This window comes from Saccostrea echinata, unplaced genomic scaffold (genome assembly GCF_033153115.1).
Source record: "Saccostrea echinata isolate AGI-Se365-2 ecotype Australia unplaced genomic scaffold, CSIRO_AGI_Sech_v1 ptg000036l, whole genome shotgun sequence".
Classification (NCBI taxonomy): Eukaryota; Metazoa; Mollusca; class Bivalvia; order Ostreida; family Ostreidae; genus Saccostrea; species Saccostrea echinata.
Genome location: NW_026889785.1, coordinates 2924812 through 2938096, shown reverse-complemented (window position 1 = coordinate 2938096; position 13285 = coordinate 2924812). Strand labels below are relative to the sequence as shown.

General features: G+C 32.5%; 1 protein-coding gene and 1 long non-coding RNA gene across 3 annotated transcripts in view; both read left to right on the top strand.

Annotated features, from left to right (window-relative positions):
• The first annotated feature begins 7653 nt into the window (after nt 1-7653).
• The window catches only part of LOC133199874 (E3 ubiquitin-protein ligase RNF12-B-like), a 70497-nt gene continuing 64865 nt past the window's right edge, over nt 7654-13285 (top strand). Inside the window, exons 1-4 of one of the 2 annotated variants that reach the window (XM_061335694.1) lie at nt 7654-7777; nt 8018-8150; nt 8351-8518; nt 8746-8884. In XM_061335694.1, the coding sequence (XP_061191678.1) occupies nt 8047-8150; nt 8351-8518; nt 8746-8884 (411 nt within the window). In that variant the 5' untranslated portion in view covers nt 7654-7777; nt 8018-8046. The remainder of the gene's footprint in view (nt 7778-8017; nt 8151-8350; nt 8519-8745; nt 8885-13285) is intronic. The other variant, XM_061335693.1, reaches the window with a different exon arrangement.
• On the top strand, nt 9501-12990 carry LOC133199861 (uncharacterized). The gene is made up of 3 exons (XR_009722853.1): nt 9501-9544; nt 12637-12710; nt 12965-12990. It is a non-coding gene; the product is annotated as an uncharacterized LOC133199861 (long non-coding RNA).

Here is a 13285-nt window from a genome sequence, read left to right as displayed (position 1 = left end):
AAGGGCCCTTTTCGCATGAGACGGCTCATATTAGACCAAGATAAAGTAATTGATTACAGGATTTACATATTGATTACCAACGTCAGTAAACAACAGTGATTTTTGTTCACTAACACTCGATTGTCACTGAATAATTTTCCTGGGGAAATGACGCAGACACTTTATCCTGGAAATGAACTAGATTAGCTCATAATGTACACCTTTATATGATAAAATGTCTTAAGAGTGTTTTTCATTGGTGTGTAGAGCTTCCTTAAAACACACGCTTGCATAGGTTGTCGTCACAAAGGTATATCGATTACTTAGAGGAAGCAGTAAGGAATCCGCAAGGGGGGGGGGGGTATCCGGACCCCACCCCAACACCCACCACTTGTATAAAATTCATATTGTAAAATACCATAAGTATGAATGGGAAAGGGTCAAATAATCTTTGTAAAGTTGATAAGATATGTAGGAAGGTAAAGTGACATCCCCTCTTTCAAAATAGGCTTTTCAGGTTTGGTCCACATTCTTCTCCGCGAAAAACCCTTCTTTACCGTGAAGAACTAGTATTTTTTTCTTTTCCGCGAAAATTAACCAGGAAGTACATTTTGCTCCTTGTCTACCACGGGGATGAATTATTTTAAGTCTATGGAACATCGTTAATAGACCAAGTACATTGTAGGTCATCTACGCAATAACCTATACATCTTCGCATTGTTAAGGTTTTGTGAAATCATTCTAGAAATTTAAAAAGGTACTGAAGAGAAACAATATCACAAAACCTTGACATTGTGAAGATGTATAGGTTAATACGTATAAAGCGTCGTTAAAACATGTTGTCTGTTCAATAACCCGTAGATCCTAATATTTTCATGTGTCGGAACAAGCTGCAATTTTGAAGAAAAAGAATGACAAATTAATAGCTGATAACTTCGATGTTGGAATATATCCGAACTGCTGAAAGAAAAGAAAAAACGAAGGTTCACATGCATTCCTTTTTTTTTCAAGGATGGACTCTTGTCTCTGGACAGTGGAAATAAAATATTATAATAGGTAGACACGGGTATACTTATGTTAATCAAGCCACTGAAAAGCAATGTCAAGTACGGAGCGTAAACTGTTTTTTTTTAAATATGATGCAGATAAGCAGGAAGACCAAAATCTTGCGAGCCATACTGACATAGTATTACACACAAAATCATTTCCTTGAACACCTGAAATCAAAATCCAAGAAAAAGTTTAACGGTCCTTTAAGTCTTTTTACAAAGTTTGGCAATTACGGATCGTCAAGATAAAAACATAAAGCTAATACTTTGTGCTAATGTGGGGCTCGGAAAGTCAGAAATCCGCTTAGAATGTACTATACATGTACACCCCTTTTTTCCCTATGATTCAAAAATTTTCAAAGCCAACCATACCAATTGATTTAAAGATTTGTCTTTAATTATGAAAAAAATTTCGTAAGCATGGCACTAGTATGATATCACATGTATACCAATACATCGAAATGTACGTTTATATGAAAAAAAAAAAGATTTAATATAGTAAAATATGCATGTAAACTGGATTTATTTTGAAATATGACGTCCCATTCTTGTTCATGACGTCGCATAAAGCAACGTCAAAATATCGCAACGTTATCGTAAACTTTGCTATTTTTTCGTTTATATAAAACATAAATAAAGCTTTGTACATGCATATATTGATAACTTCATGAAAATATACACTCTCTCAAAGAGTTTTAGGGAATATTACTTAATTTTGACACAGGGCCAAGTTTTGTACCAAACGCACCTTATCCTAAACCCTTTAATATTTCAAATTACTTGCAACTGTCTGATGATGACTTTACTTGTCTTTTACAAAGGAGAGGTTGTGAAACAGGGGAAAGGCCACACAACAGTTTATCCATTCAAAGTATACATAAACAGACCATTCGTAACAACTACAGGTATTATTTCATTATTATTTATACTAATAATGATTGTTTTCAGGTTATACCTGTATACTCCATATGATTGGGGGAAAACAAATTAGCAAGTAAATCTCAAATACTTGTACATTGGAATACCTTTAATCCGTTTTTCCTTAAACTTTAATATGCCAACAAAGGAATTGACGCGGTTAATATAAGTAATATTCTTAATCACAAGAGGGTCCAGTCTTGTATTCCACCATATTTCAAGTTGAAGACCTTGTATTTCCTACAAATATTCATCGATTATTGCTTCCAAACTTTTTAATTACAAGAAAACTTTACAGGGCCTGGATATCAAATATCTGAAACATAATCCTCCATCGTGTTCATGTTCTTCTTCGCCCTATAACTATAGTCCTATTGGACACATTATTATTGGTGACGTAAATATAGTTAATAATGAGGACCTTAGATTTCTAATTTTAAAAGATCCTAAATATAGGGAACCCCGATCCTTCAACTGGCGTCGGAATTTCATAAATATTATGGATTCTGTAGAGGATTACGCCAGGCGATGGGCCAGTCATGAAAAAGAAGACCTTGACACTTTGTCAGAATCGATTAAATGTATCAGATGTATGTTAAAATCGCGCATTAAAAGATTGAGGGGCAATATGAGAACCATCTATCCTTCTGTATTCAATAATCCAGAAGTGAAAAAAAGAATTAGATAGATTACATGATCAGTATGTACTGGTCCCTGCTGACAAAGCAGGTAACAACAATTTCTTTGTTTGTAAGGCTCATTATATTATATATATTTTAGAGGAACTTGGATTTAATTCTCCAAGTGGTAATCCAACTGATAGTTCCCTTTCTAAGGAAGAAATTCTTCAAAATCATATGTCAGTTTTGAATATTTTTAATATTCCAAACAAACCAAAATAAATTTGAATTACCATATCTATATTGGATTCCGAAACTTCATAAAAATCCTTACAAAGATACATATCGGGTTCCAGTAAATGTTCAACCAAGCCTCTTTCTTTTCTCCTCACTAAGATCTTAACCGTAGTGAAGGAGAAACTTCAAGAGTACTCTACAACAATATATTCGAGAAGTGGTGTAAATCAAATGTGGATACTTAAAAATTCTAAGGAACTTTTGGAATATTTGAAATCACAAGATTTTACCAAAATCAACAGCTTAAAAACTTACGACTTTTCAACTTTATATACAACTATTCCCCACGATAAATTAAAGTCAGGTTTTTGATATCACTGATATCTGCTTTTTCAATAAAAATGGAACTCGTAAATTTACTTATCTTGTCATTGGTTATTTACAAAATTATTTTGTTAAAAACATTCGATTGTACACACAAGTACTCTTTTTAAAAAAAGAAAGAAAAAAATTGTGCGGGATTTGAACCCTGGAACTCTCAAATGTTAAGTGAGAGTCACACCCCTAGACTACGGAGGCACTTGATTGTATAGCAAATTAAATGCAAACATTAGGTCACATATAATGTTTATATTCACGTTCGATATTGTCAAAATTTTATACAATACATGGTGTCTAATGTAGCCTTCACTACACAGTTCAAATAGATGTGATAAAAATATAAAGTCCGCCGACAACCTGTATTATACGTAATAACTCTCCACATGCCCCTGTGCTAAAAATAGTGCCAAGCGACTTTTAATACAATAAATAATAATAATAAAAAAAAAAACAAAACAAAAAAAAAGGACGGGGCGGGACACTTTGAGAGGGATTAGAGAGGTCCTAGGGAGTTATGGTTAAAATTTCATTGCAAAGGCTCAAAAGCTTCTTATGATATCGCCCAGAAACGAAAGTGTTACAGACAGACGGAATGTGTAAATGTACGACCTTGAACTTTGACCTCAATATAAATAGGGGTCTTCCAAGTTGCTATGTAAAATTTAATTGCAAAAGCTCAAAGGATTCTCTAGATATCGCGCGGAAACGAGTGTTACAGACAGACAGAAATACAGACGGACGGAAAGCGGGGGACAAAAAAGTAAAGTACATTTTTTACATATCAACAAGGTACATAATATTCATAAAACAAGACCCAAGTACCTGTGAATTAAAAAAAATCAATTTACCAGTAAAATGTGCACATTCGCTGCTTTTATCCTTGACGGAAATGAAATAGAGCATCTTAAGTACAATATCCATTACATGGTATTACAGGTTTCACAATAAAAATCAATAAATAAAATTGTCATTTTCAAGTTTTTACAAAAAGGGGGTTTGTTGATGCGCTGAACAAAGTATTTCCTCCTGCTATAAAGCCTGTAGGCGGGATCTTTTCACCAGTCAGTCTGCACCCGAGCAAATCAGTGATCTATAAGAACAGAATACCGCTACTATAGTAAAAGAATTTAACGTGTTTGCTCTGCTCCTGGTCTGTATTGTTTAAATGGACTTTTGAGCTTGAATACTGTTCTTTCATTGTTGAAAAAACAATTTCCGTCAAATATCGTACACGCTTAATATAATACGTTTATAGTAAAATATCTACTTACCAAATATTTATTTTCATGATTTTTATTATGTACAAAAGTACGAAGATTACATGTCCAACTGAAAACTATAAAGCTTATTAATATAGACAATCATGTAGTTCTAAGAAATATGCTTGCTTTAGACGTTTAAAGATAAAAAAAAAACACCTTACATCTTTAGCATAATACTGTATCTAACTTATATATCAAACCAAACACATTCAAATTATGTAGAATAGGTTGGCAACAGGACAACTTTGTTATCAATATCTTTCCACCCAAAACCTTTCATGTCTTATTTAAACTGGAAAAAAGATCAAGGACAACCACCATGTGAGGGTGCTTTGAAATCGGCTCCGCAAAAAACCAACAAAATAAATCTGAAGCGTGCTTCATTCGAGTACAGGTGTCAGAAATAAAAGTTTTGACTACTATCGTCATGAAAGTGAGTAAAATTGTAAACATGTTTCAAGACTTTCATTCTTATAATGTTTTATAGACGTCTCTTTTTTGTGACTATGAGTTGTGTTCACCAATGGGAAGGAAAAATAACAAGTCAAAGTTAGCGGGTGTTAAACGTCTTAGAACTGACATTAGTGATACATCCTTAAGTGGTGAGTCAGCAGTCAATACAACGATGGCAAGCACATCTGACCATAATCATGATCTGCCAAACAAATTTCGACAACTTAGCAGGGTGTCCAGTCACTTCGTACACAAACCAACTCGTATACAAAAAGTCAACTCGTACACAAAAACCAGAAGTCAACTCGTACACAACATTTATATACAATCGTTGTGATTTAATTTTATACAAATAATGTTTGATAACACGAAGTGTTACATTTCTTTAAGTTTTTTAAGTTTTTTTCCCTAAATATTTAAATAATTCAACTTCCCTGATAGGATAGGAACATCAAAGACATCAAAGAAGTATTGTTAAACCAACACCCGCGCGGTGGTTTCTTGGATTTGCGACAAACGCTAATTACGAGATGCTCATAATTCGGTATCCTTTAATTATGAGACACTATATGTATCGAAAACGTCTCCAAGTTTCTTCATTCCTTATACTTCACCATGGTTCGAGAGAGTTGTCTTTCCTGCAGCTGCAAGAAAAATGTGTTATACAGTATACCATTAAATTCTTACCATGTATTTAGACCGAATTTACTATCTACACTATATATCTATTTAACATAATAAATTAGGATGCTATAAACTATTATATTCTACATCAACAAGCATTACTTGCATAACAGAAAACTTTTTAGAAATATAAAAACTACGTATATCAATTCTGTTGACAATTAGAAATCCATTTGAATTAAGTTTTTCAACTACATATTTAACAAATAAAATATTTAAATTTATAATATAAGAATTATTTAAGATAATTCCGTTTATTTAAGAATTAATTTAAGAATTAAGAATGAATTTGACAATCTTGATTTAGTTAACTCATGTGCCAAAATGTTGATACAATTAGAGAATATGTAATAGTTAAGCAATATGTCTTTGATGTTTATAGCCAATTAAGATTAAGATCTATAAATATATATATACCATTTTTGTTTACAGTATTATTTCAATATTAATGTTATATGTGTGTGTGTTATTATTTGCATTATATCTTTATTTAAGATTTACTTATGTGTTGAATCATGTTAGAGATGAATTCTATTTTGTTCAATGAAGGGTATAAATACTAAATTATCAGTAAAAATAATTGTGTGTATATCAAATAGGTGTGTACACAAGTCAATATGAGTACAAAATACTTAATTAGTTTTAAAAAAAAGATAATTTTGTTTGATGTAGTGGGTACACTAGTCACTATGATTAGATTTAATCTAATAGATTAACATCAACAATTCAATTTTTCTGTCATGTCAGTGTTTAAATAAAGTTTTACAGCATTTATTCTTAATACATTTAATATATCAAATTTTCTTTAATATAATTTTTCCGTCATGTCAGTGTTTAAATAACCTTTTAAAGCATTTATTCTTAATACATTTAATATAACATTAATGAATTAAGTAAATATCCTCTTCAACTGGTCTGAAGTAATTACAAAATTCTGAAAAATGATAAGATGACAACATTGCTACTGTTTTTTGACTCAGGAATATTGACATATAGACACATCTATATTGAGAAAGCGTTCAACTCCATGAAATAAAATGTTATTATATAATATAGTCAAATTCAAATAATGTAAAAGGTTTATCCTGGTATAACACCAGAATTCTAAACAATACAAGTTGAATGTATTTAACAAATATTGTAAACATTGTATACAATCATTTAACAATAATATTAAAGAATTAGCTCAATAGTTTTATATGGATGTGAAATGTGGTTTTCATACAGTAGTGTGGCAAAAGTAAAGATAATTTAATTTTTTTTTCTTATTATCTCATTGAAAACAACATTTTGTAAAGTTAATATATAGCTCTTAGTTCAAAAACATTATTAACTACATCAATTCGTTGGATTATCAAGAAAATTGTGATCATATATTTATAACTGAACAAGGAAAATATAGTATACAAGTAAGGAATAATAGAACAACTTTTAAGACTGAGATATGATAAAGTGAAGTTAAATGTTAATTGAAGAATTATTTTAGCCCTGTACTGTGTTATGCATCTGAAATTTGGGAATGGCACAAAGCTAAAGATATAGAAAAAGTACACCTTTCATTTTGTAAAAGAATACTTAAGGTTAGACAGAATACATATAACAGTAAGGTATATCGTGAATTAGGTAAATTCCTATTGAATTGGTCAGGAAAAAGAAAATCCTTAAATACTGGTTAAAATTAAGAAATAATGACAATTACCAGAATAAGACTATCAGCACATAACTTAATGATTGAACAAGGAAGATATAACAAATTTTTGAGAAAAAATAGAACATGTAGTCTTTGTCAATTAGGTAACATAGAAGATGAATTTTGTGTTAACATGTTAAGACAAAAATACATTAAAATCTACTACCCCCGAAGACCAAGCGTCTTCAAATTGGTAGTTACTTAGTACACAGAATATAAAAGAATTATGCAATTTAGGAAAATGTTTGCAATCAGCGAGTGCATCAAGAACAGTCTCTTTAACAAATTTATAGATCATCAAAAATATTATATGTTTTGTTCATTTCAATTGTATGTTTATTTTATTATTACATGTGTTAATGTGTGATTGTAAATATTGTCCATGAGATGTATGTCTCTTGACTTCAATAAACTGAAACTGAATCTGATTGTAGGTAACCGCTAGACAACATGCTTTATGTTGTGATTTGTGTGGCAGATGGCAGCATCGCACTTGAGGCACTGGTAAGTTTCCGTTACAATGATTATATTCAAGTTATCTGAAATTTGAAAATAAATTAAAATATATCAGGTCACCAAAATATAATGATTAAATTCAAGTAATCTGAAATTTAAAAATAAATTTAAATGTATCAAGTCAAATATAATGATTATATTCAAGTCATAAAGTTAAAAATGAATGTTTTATGTAACATTACACAAAATTTTTGTCAAAGTACTATACTATTTATGAAATACTTACAGGTGTGTCACAGGAGGTGTGCTGGGAGACGATGAGAGGGAGAGGACTTGACCGTTGGATTTGCCAGAACTGTTCTCAGGATCTGCCTGTTCACGAGAGCACCAGACTGAGTTTATCCACCAACAGGACTGCACAGTAAGTTTACATTTCCAATGTACAATATTTAATGTACAAATGATATTAAAATGGTTATACATATATAGTACATACTGATTTATGTGTATTTATCTGTTGATGATCATTATTGTTAGCTATGTGTATATATATTTGTTAACTTTGTATATATATTTGTATACACATATACATGTATATTCACTATTAACTTTGAATTTTAGAATCTCCATCGACGAGACCAGACCAGTACCAGAGCCAGAACCCATGGACATTGAGCCAGTTCCAGAGCCAGTTCCCGAGCCAGACTCCGAGCCAGAGCCAGTTCCTGAGCCTGATTCCACATTCCATGTTGATGAAGACTTCGACATCCCTGACCAACTGCATGAGAGGTTAATATTTTCTTATGAAGTATATTTATTGTAAAAATTCATTCTTTTTAATATAAATTCTACATTTAAAGTAAAAAGTTTCACAGCTATAATTAATAATTATTTTTCTGAAGAAGTATAATTATTTAAAAAATTTATATGTTAATAATTTCTACAGATAAAATAAAAAGATGCATATCTGATGCATATCTGATTTCAAGTACATTTATATTTCTTATACTTCACAGCTCTCTGGTTGATGATGGAGTTGATCAGATACTGCTAGGCACCACCCCAGCCCCAGTAACCTACCATATTGAGCAAGAGACGAGCCAGAGGGGAAAGAAGCTGCTCATCACCAGCGACGGTTTCTCATTTACTGTTAGGGTATGGTTTTCATGGCAGTTATTATATATTTTATTATTATTAAATGCATTCTAACACATGAATAAAAGTTAATTCTGGACAATTTATTATTATTTAATGCATTCTAAGACAAAAGTTAAGTCTTTGAAGTCATGGTTAAATATTGTAAGTACATGCATAGATGTATATCTTATATTATAGTCTGTCCCACGACCGGAACGTCACTACTTTTTGCAAGATATCTAAAAATATATAAATACCTTGGCTTTCAACCTAGGTTCGATCGGTAGATTGATTTTTTTCCAAACTTCCTGCATTTATACGAACCCTCGAGGTCAACCAGTGTATTAACACGGCGGCAAATTCAAAGTCTACGGAGATTTAACATGGTAAACTCGTCCATTAGCGTCTAGATTACGGGGCGGGGAACCAGTTTATGAAGGGAGTAGTCGTTCTTTCCAAAGTAAAATTCCAAAAAATCTGAGAAAATCAAAGGACGTAATTTAAAGTGTTCTTATTAATAATGTGAGTGTTTATTTGAATTAAAATATATTTAACACTGTATAACGAGTTTTGTCATAAACGCCGAGAAAATAGTCCGCGGCCGAATATAATGCAGTACAAGTTGTGGATACAGATGTTGAAATGGCCATGATGATGCAAGAATGTGTTTTTAAAAACGTAAGTTGTTTATTTTTTGTTGTTGTTGTTTTACTACCTAATGTACACACAAGAAAGAAGTGTTTCCAAATTGTAAGAATATGCCAAAACGTGTGGTACTTATGTACATGTATAATCAGTATATGTATATTTGGCATTTTAACCAGTGCCCCATATACAGAAGCATGTGTTTAAAAACGTAAAAAGGTACTTTTATGGTTATAATGACACAATCAGCTGATTAAACAATTAGGAAAAAAGCATTAAATAACACCAAGATTACATAAAGAAAATAACAGCTGGTTAAAAACATTATTTTCAATATATGAAAGTCTATACTTTCTTTTCAACATTTCATGCTTTTGACAGTGAATCACAATCTACATGATGTAAAATGCATTTTCCTTTTACATTTATTTGTAGTGTCAACACCCTGGGGAATCAATATAGTTTTCTATATCATGTATATATAACACATAATTTTTGCATTATTATTATTTTTTTTTTTTTAATTAATTACTGAAAAATGTGTATTTTTTACAAGTTCTAACATCTAAAATATACCTTTAGCCCAAAGTTTTGTCAATTTTATGGAACCGAGTTCTAAGGGTCATTTATGTACATGTATTGATGTATAGAATAACTACCTAGGTAGATGAATATAAGAGTGTTTTAGCAATCATGTCCTGGCTTTCCAGTTTAAATAAAAACATAAGCAAAAGAGGAAAAAGGAAAAAAATAAAGAACAAGTCATGTCTATATAATTTCATCAGTATAAACGTAAAGATAAAACTGAATCATTTATTCTGAATACAGACATCCCCCCCCCCCCCCCCCGAAAAAAAATTTGACATCAGAGGCAATTTTCCAATTAATGCCATGTGCCACATTCAGTGTTCCAAATTGCTGTGTTGTGTTTCTCAGGCAGCAGCTTTATTTTGTCTCAAAGTTCCCATACTGCTCAAATGTGGACTTAATTTGAAAAATCTGTTTCCTAGTATACTGTAGGGTCTCATCTGAGTATTTCTTTTTCAAAACTCTATTCACTGGTATATGCAATTTTTTGTTTGCAATAGTTTAGTGCAACAATATTCATATAGACAGATCTTTTAACACCCATATGAAGGAATAGTTTTTCTATTGTAATAAAAAATTTATGGTAATTGTATCCATAGCATAATATATTTTCTGCCGGGAAACCTACTATGAAAGAGAGTTATGTAAATATTTTTTTATTCACCAAAAATTTTAACTTCTAAATTCAGAACATTTTTGCAGGGCTAGAAATAATTATTTTTAGCTCACCTGAGCCGAAGGCTCAAGTGAGCTTTTCTGATCGAAATTTGTCCGTTGTCTGTCGGCGTTGTTGTAAACTTTTCACATTTTCATCTTCTTCTCCAAAACTGCTGGGCCAATTTCAATCAAACTTGGCAGAAAGTATCCTTGGGTAAAGGGGATTCAAGTTTGTTCAAATGAAGGGCCACTCCCTCCTCCAAGGGGAGATAATTAAGAAATAGCAAAAAATTAATGGCATTATTGAAAAATCTTCTCCTCAAGAACCAATGTGCCAGAAAAGATGAAACTCATGTGGAATTATTGTCAGGTTGTGTAGATTCAAGTTTGTTCAAATCATGACCCCTGGGTAAGAGAGGGGCCACAATATGTACTACAAGGGGGGGGGGGGGAGGGGAGAAATCAGGTGAAAAACATCAAGGCCAGAGTTACTCAGGTGAGCGTTGTGGCCCATGGGCCTCTTGTTTTCAGTTTTATCTTCCTATTGCAGTCCTAACTATTTACAAGAGGCCCAAGGGCCACATCGCTCACCTGAGCACTGTGGCTAGGAAAAAAGGAAAAATCAGTTTAGTATTGAAAAGCTTAAATGCATAAGTGGCCTATTCCTAAAAAGGGAGTGGGGGGGGGGGGGGTTCATGATTTGAACAAACTTGAATCTACACTATCTGAGGATTCTTCCACATAAATATGACAAACCGTGGCTTTGCTGTTCTTGAGATTTTTAAAGATTTTTCCTATATATTCCTATGTAAAACTTTGATCGTCCAATGTGGCCCCACCCAACCCCCAGGGGTCATGATTTGTACAAACTTGAATCTACACCACCTGAGGATGCTTCCATGTAAATATGACCAATCATAGCTTTGCTGTTCTTGAGAAGAAGATTTTTGAAGATTTTTCCTATGTACACCTATGTTAAACATTGATCGTCCATTTTGGCCCCACCCTACCCCTGGGGGTCATGATTTGAACAAACTTGAATCTACACCACCTGAGGATGCTTCCATATAAATATGACCAATCATAGCTTTGCTGTTCTTGAGAAGAAGATTTTTGAAGATTTTTCCTATATATTCCTATGTAAAACTTTGATCATCCAATGTGGCCCCACCCTACCCCCGGGGGTCATGATTTGTACAAACTTGAATCTACACCACCTGAGGATGCTTCCAAATGAATATGACCAATCATAGCTTTGCTGTTCTTGAGAAGAAGATTTTTGAAGATTTTTCCTATATATTCCTATGTAAAACTTTGATCGTCCATTGTGGCCCCACCCTATCCCCGGGGGTCATGATTCGAACAAACTTGAATCTACACTACCTGACAATAGTTCCACATGAGTTTCATCTTTCCTGGCCCACTGGTTCTTGAGAAGAAGATTTTTCAATAATGCCATTAATTTTTTGCTATTTCTTAATTATCTCCCCTTGGAGGAGGGCGTGGCCCTTCATTTGAATAAACTTGAAACCCCTTCACCCAAGGATACTTTGTGCCAAGTTTGATTGAAATTGGCCCAGTAGTTCTGGAGAAGAAGATGAAAATGTGAAAAGTTTACGACAACAACGACGCCGACAGACAACGGACAAATTTTGATCAGAAAAGCTCACTTGAGCCTTCGGCTCAGGTGAGCTAAAAAGACAAATCATTGATCAAAGAAATGTAATAATAACCAAAGCAAAAATATTTGATGATGCCTTTATTAATTACTAAATAACATTTTTGAAGGTATAATTAAATGGGGTGCAAAGTTATTATGACAAGACAGTGTGACTTTAAGACATGCATGCATGTAGAAAACTATCTACTCAATTTTTCAGAATAATGTGATTGAAATTCATCTGATGGTGGACTAAACATTCAGGTTTCAGGACATTCTTCTAGACTATAGCTAGTAAGTATTTATTTAAATGAAAAAGGTTTTACTCTTCCCATGTATTCTTCAGGTTGGAACCTGAAATTGAAAATTGACTATAAACATGCATTTTTTAATATGTATCAATTCATGTTAACATATAATGCAAGTTCAAGTATAATCATTTGAATTTTCATTATTCCTTTAAATTTCACTTTGCACAGAGTTAAAAGTATTTTTCATGCACCAGAATCTTTATGATGGATTAAAATGTGTTTCATCTTTTTTTTCAGGCTCAAAGTATATTGGCTGAATGAAGGATTACCTGGTAGTCTGCCAATGGGTTGATCATTCGATGAGCCAGACACCAACCATTTACCACAGAAGTTTTAGTGGAGACAAACATAAACACTCTTTCTCAATCTTCATTCATGACTTGTTTCTCACTTTGGATTCTGAGTCATTACTTCTTTTTTCAAAAGCATGGACACCAGCAGCATTGGGCACTCAATTTTCATAATCATTTATTCTTCTAAATTTGATCTGATATCTTTAAATAAAGGAAAGACAATTCATTAATCATTTGCAATATTTCCTGTAATCTCACTAAATGT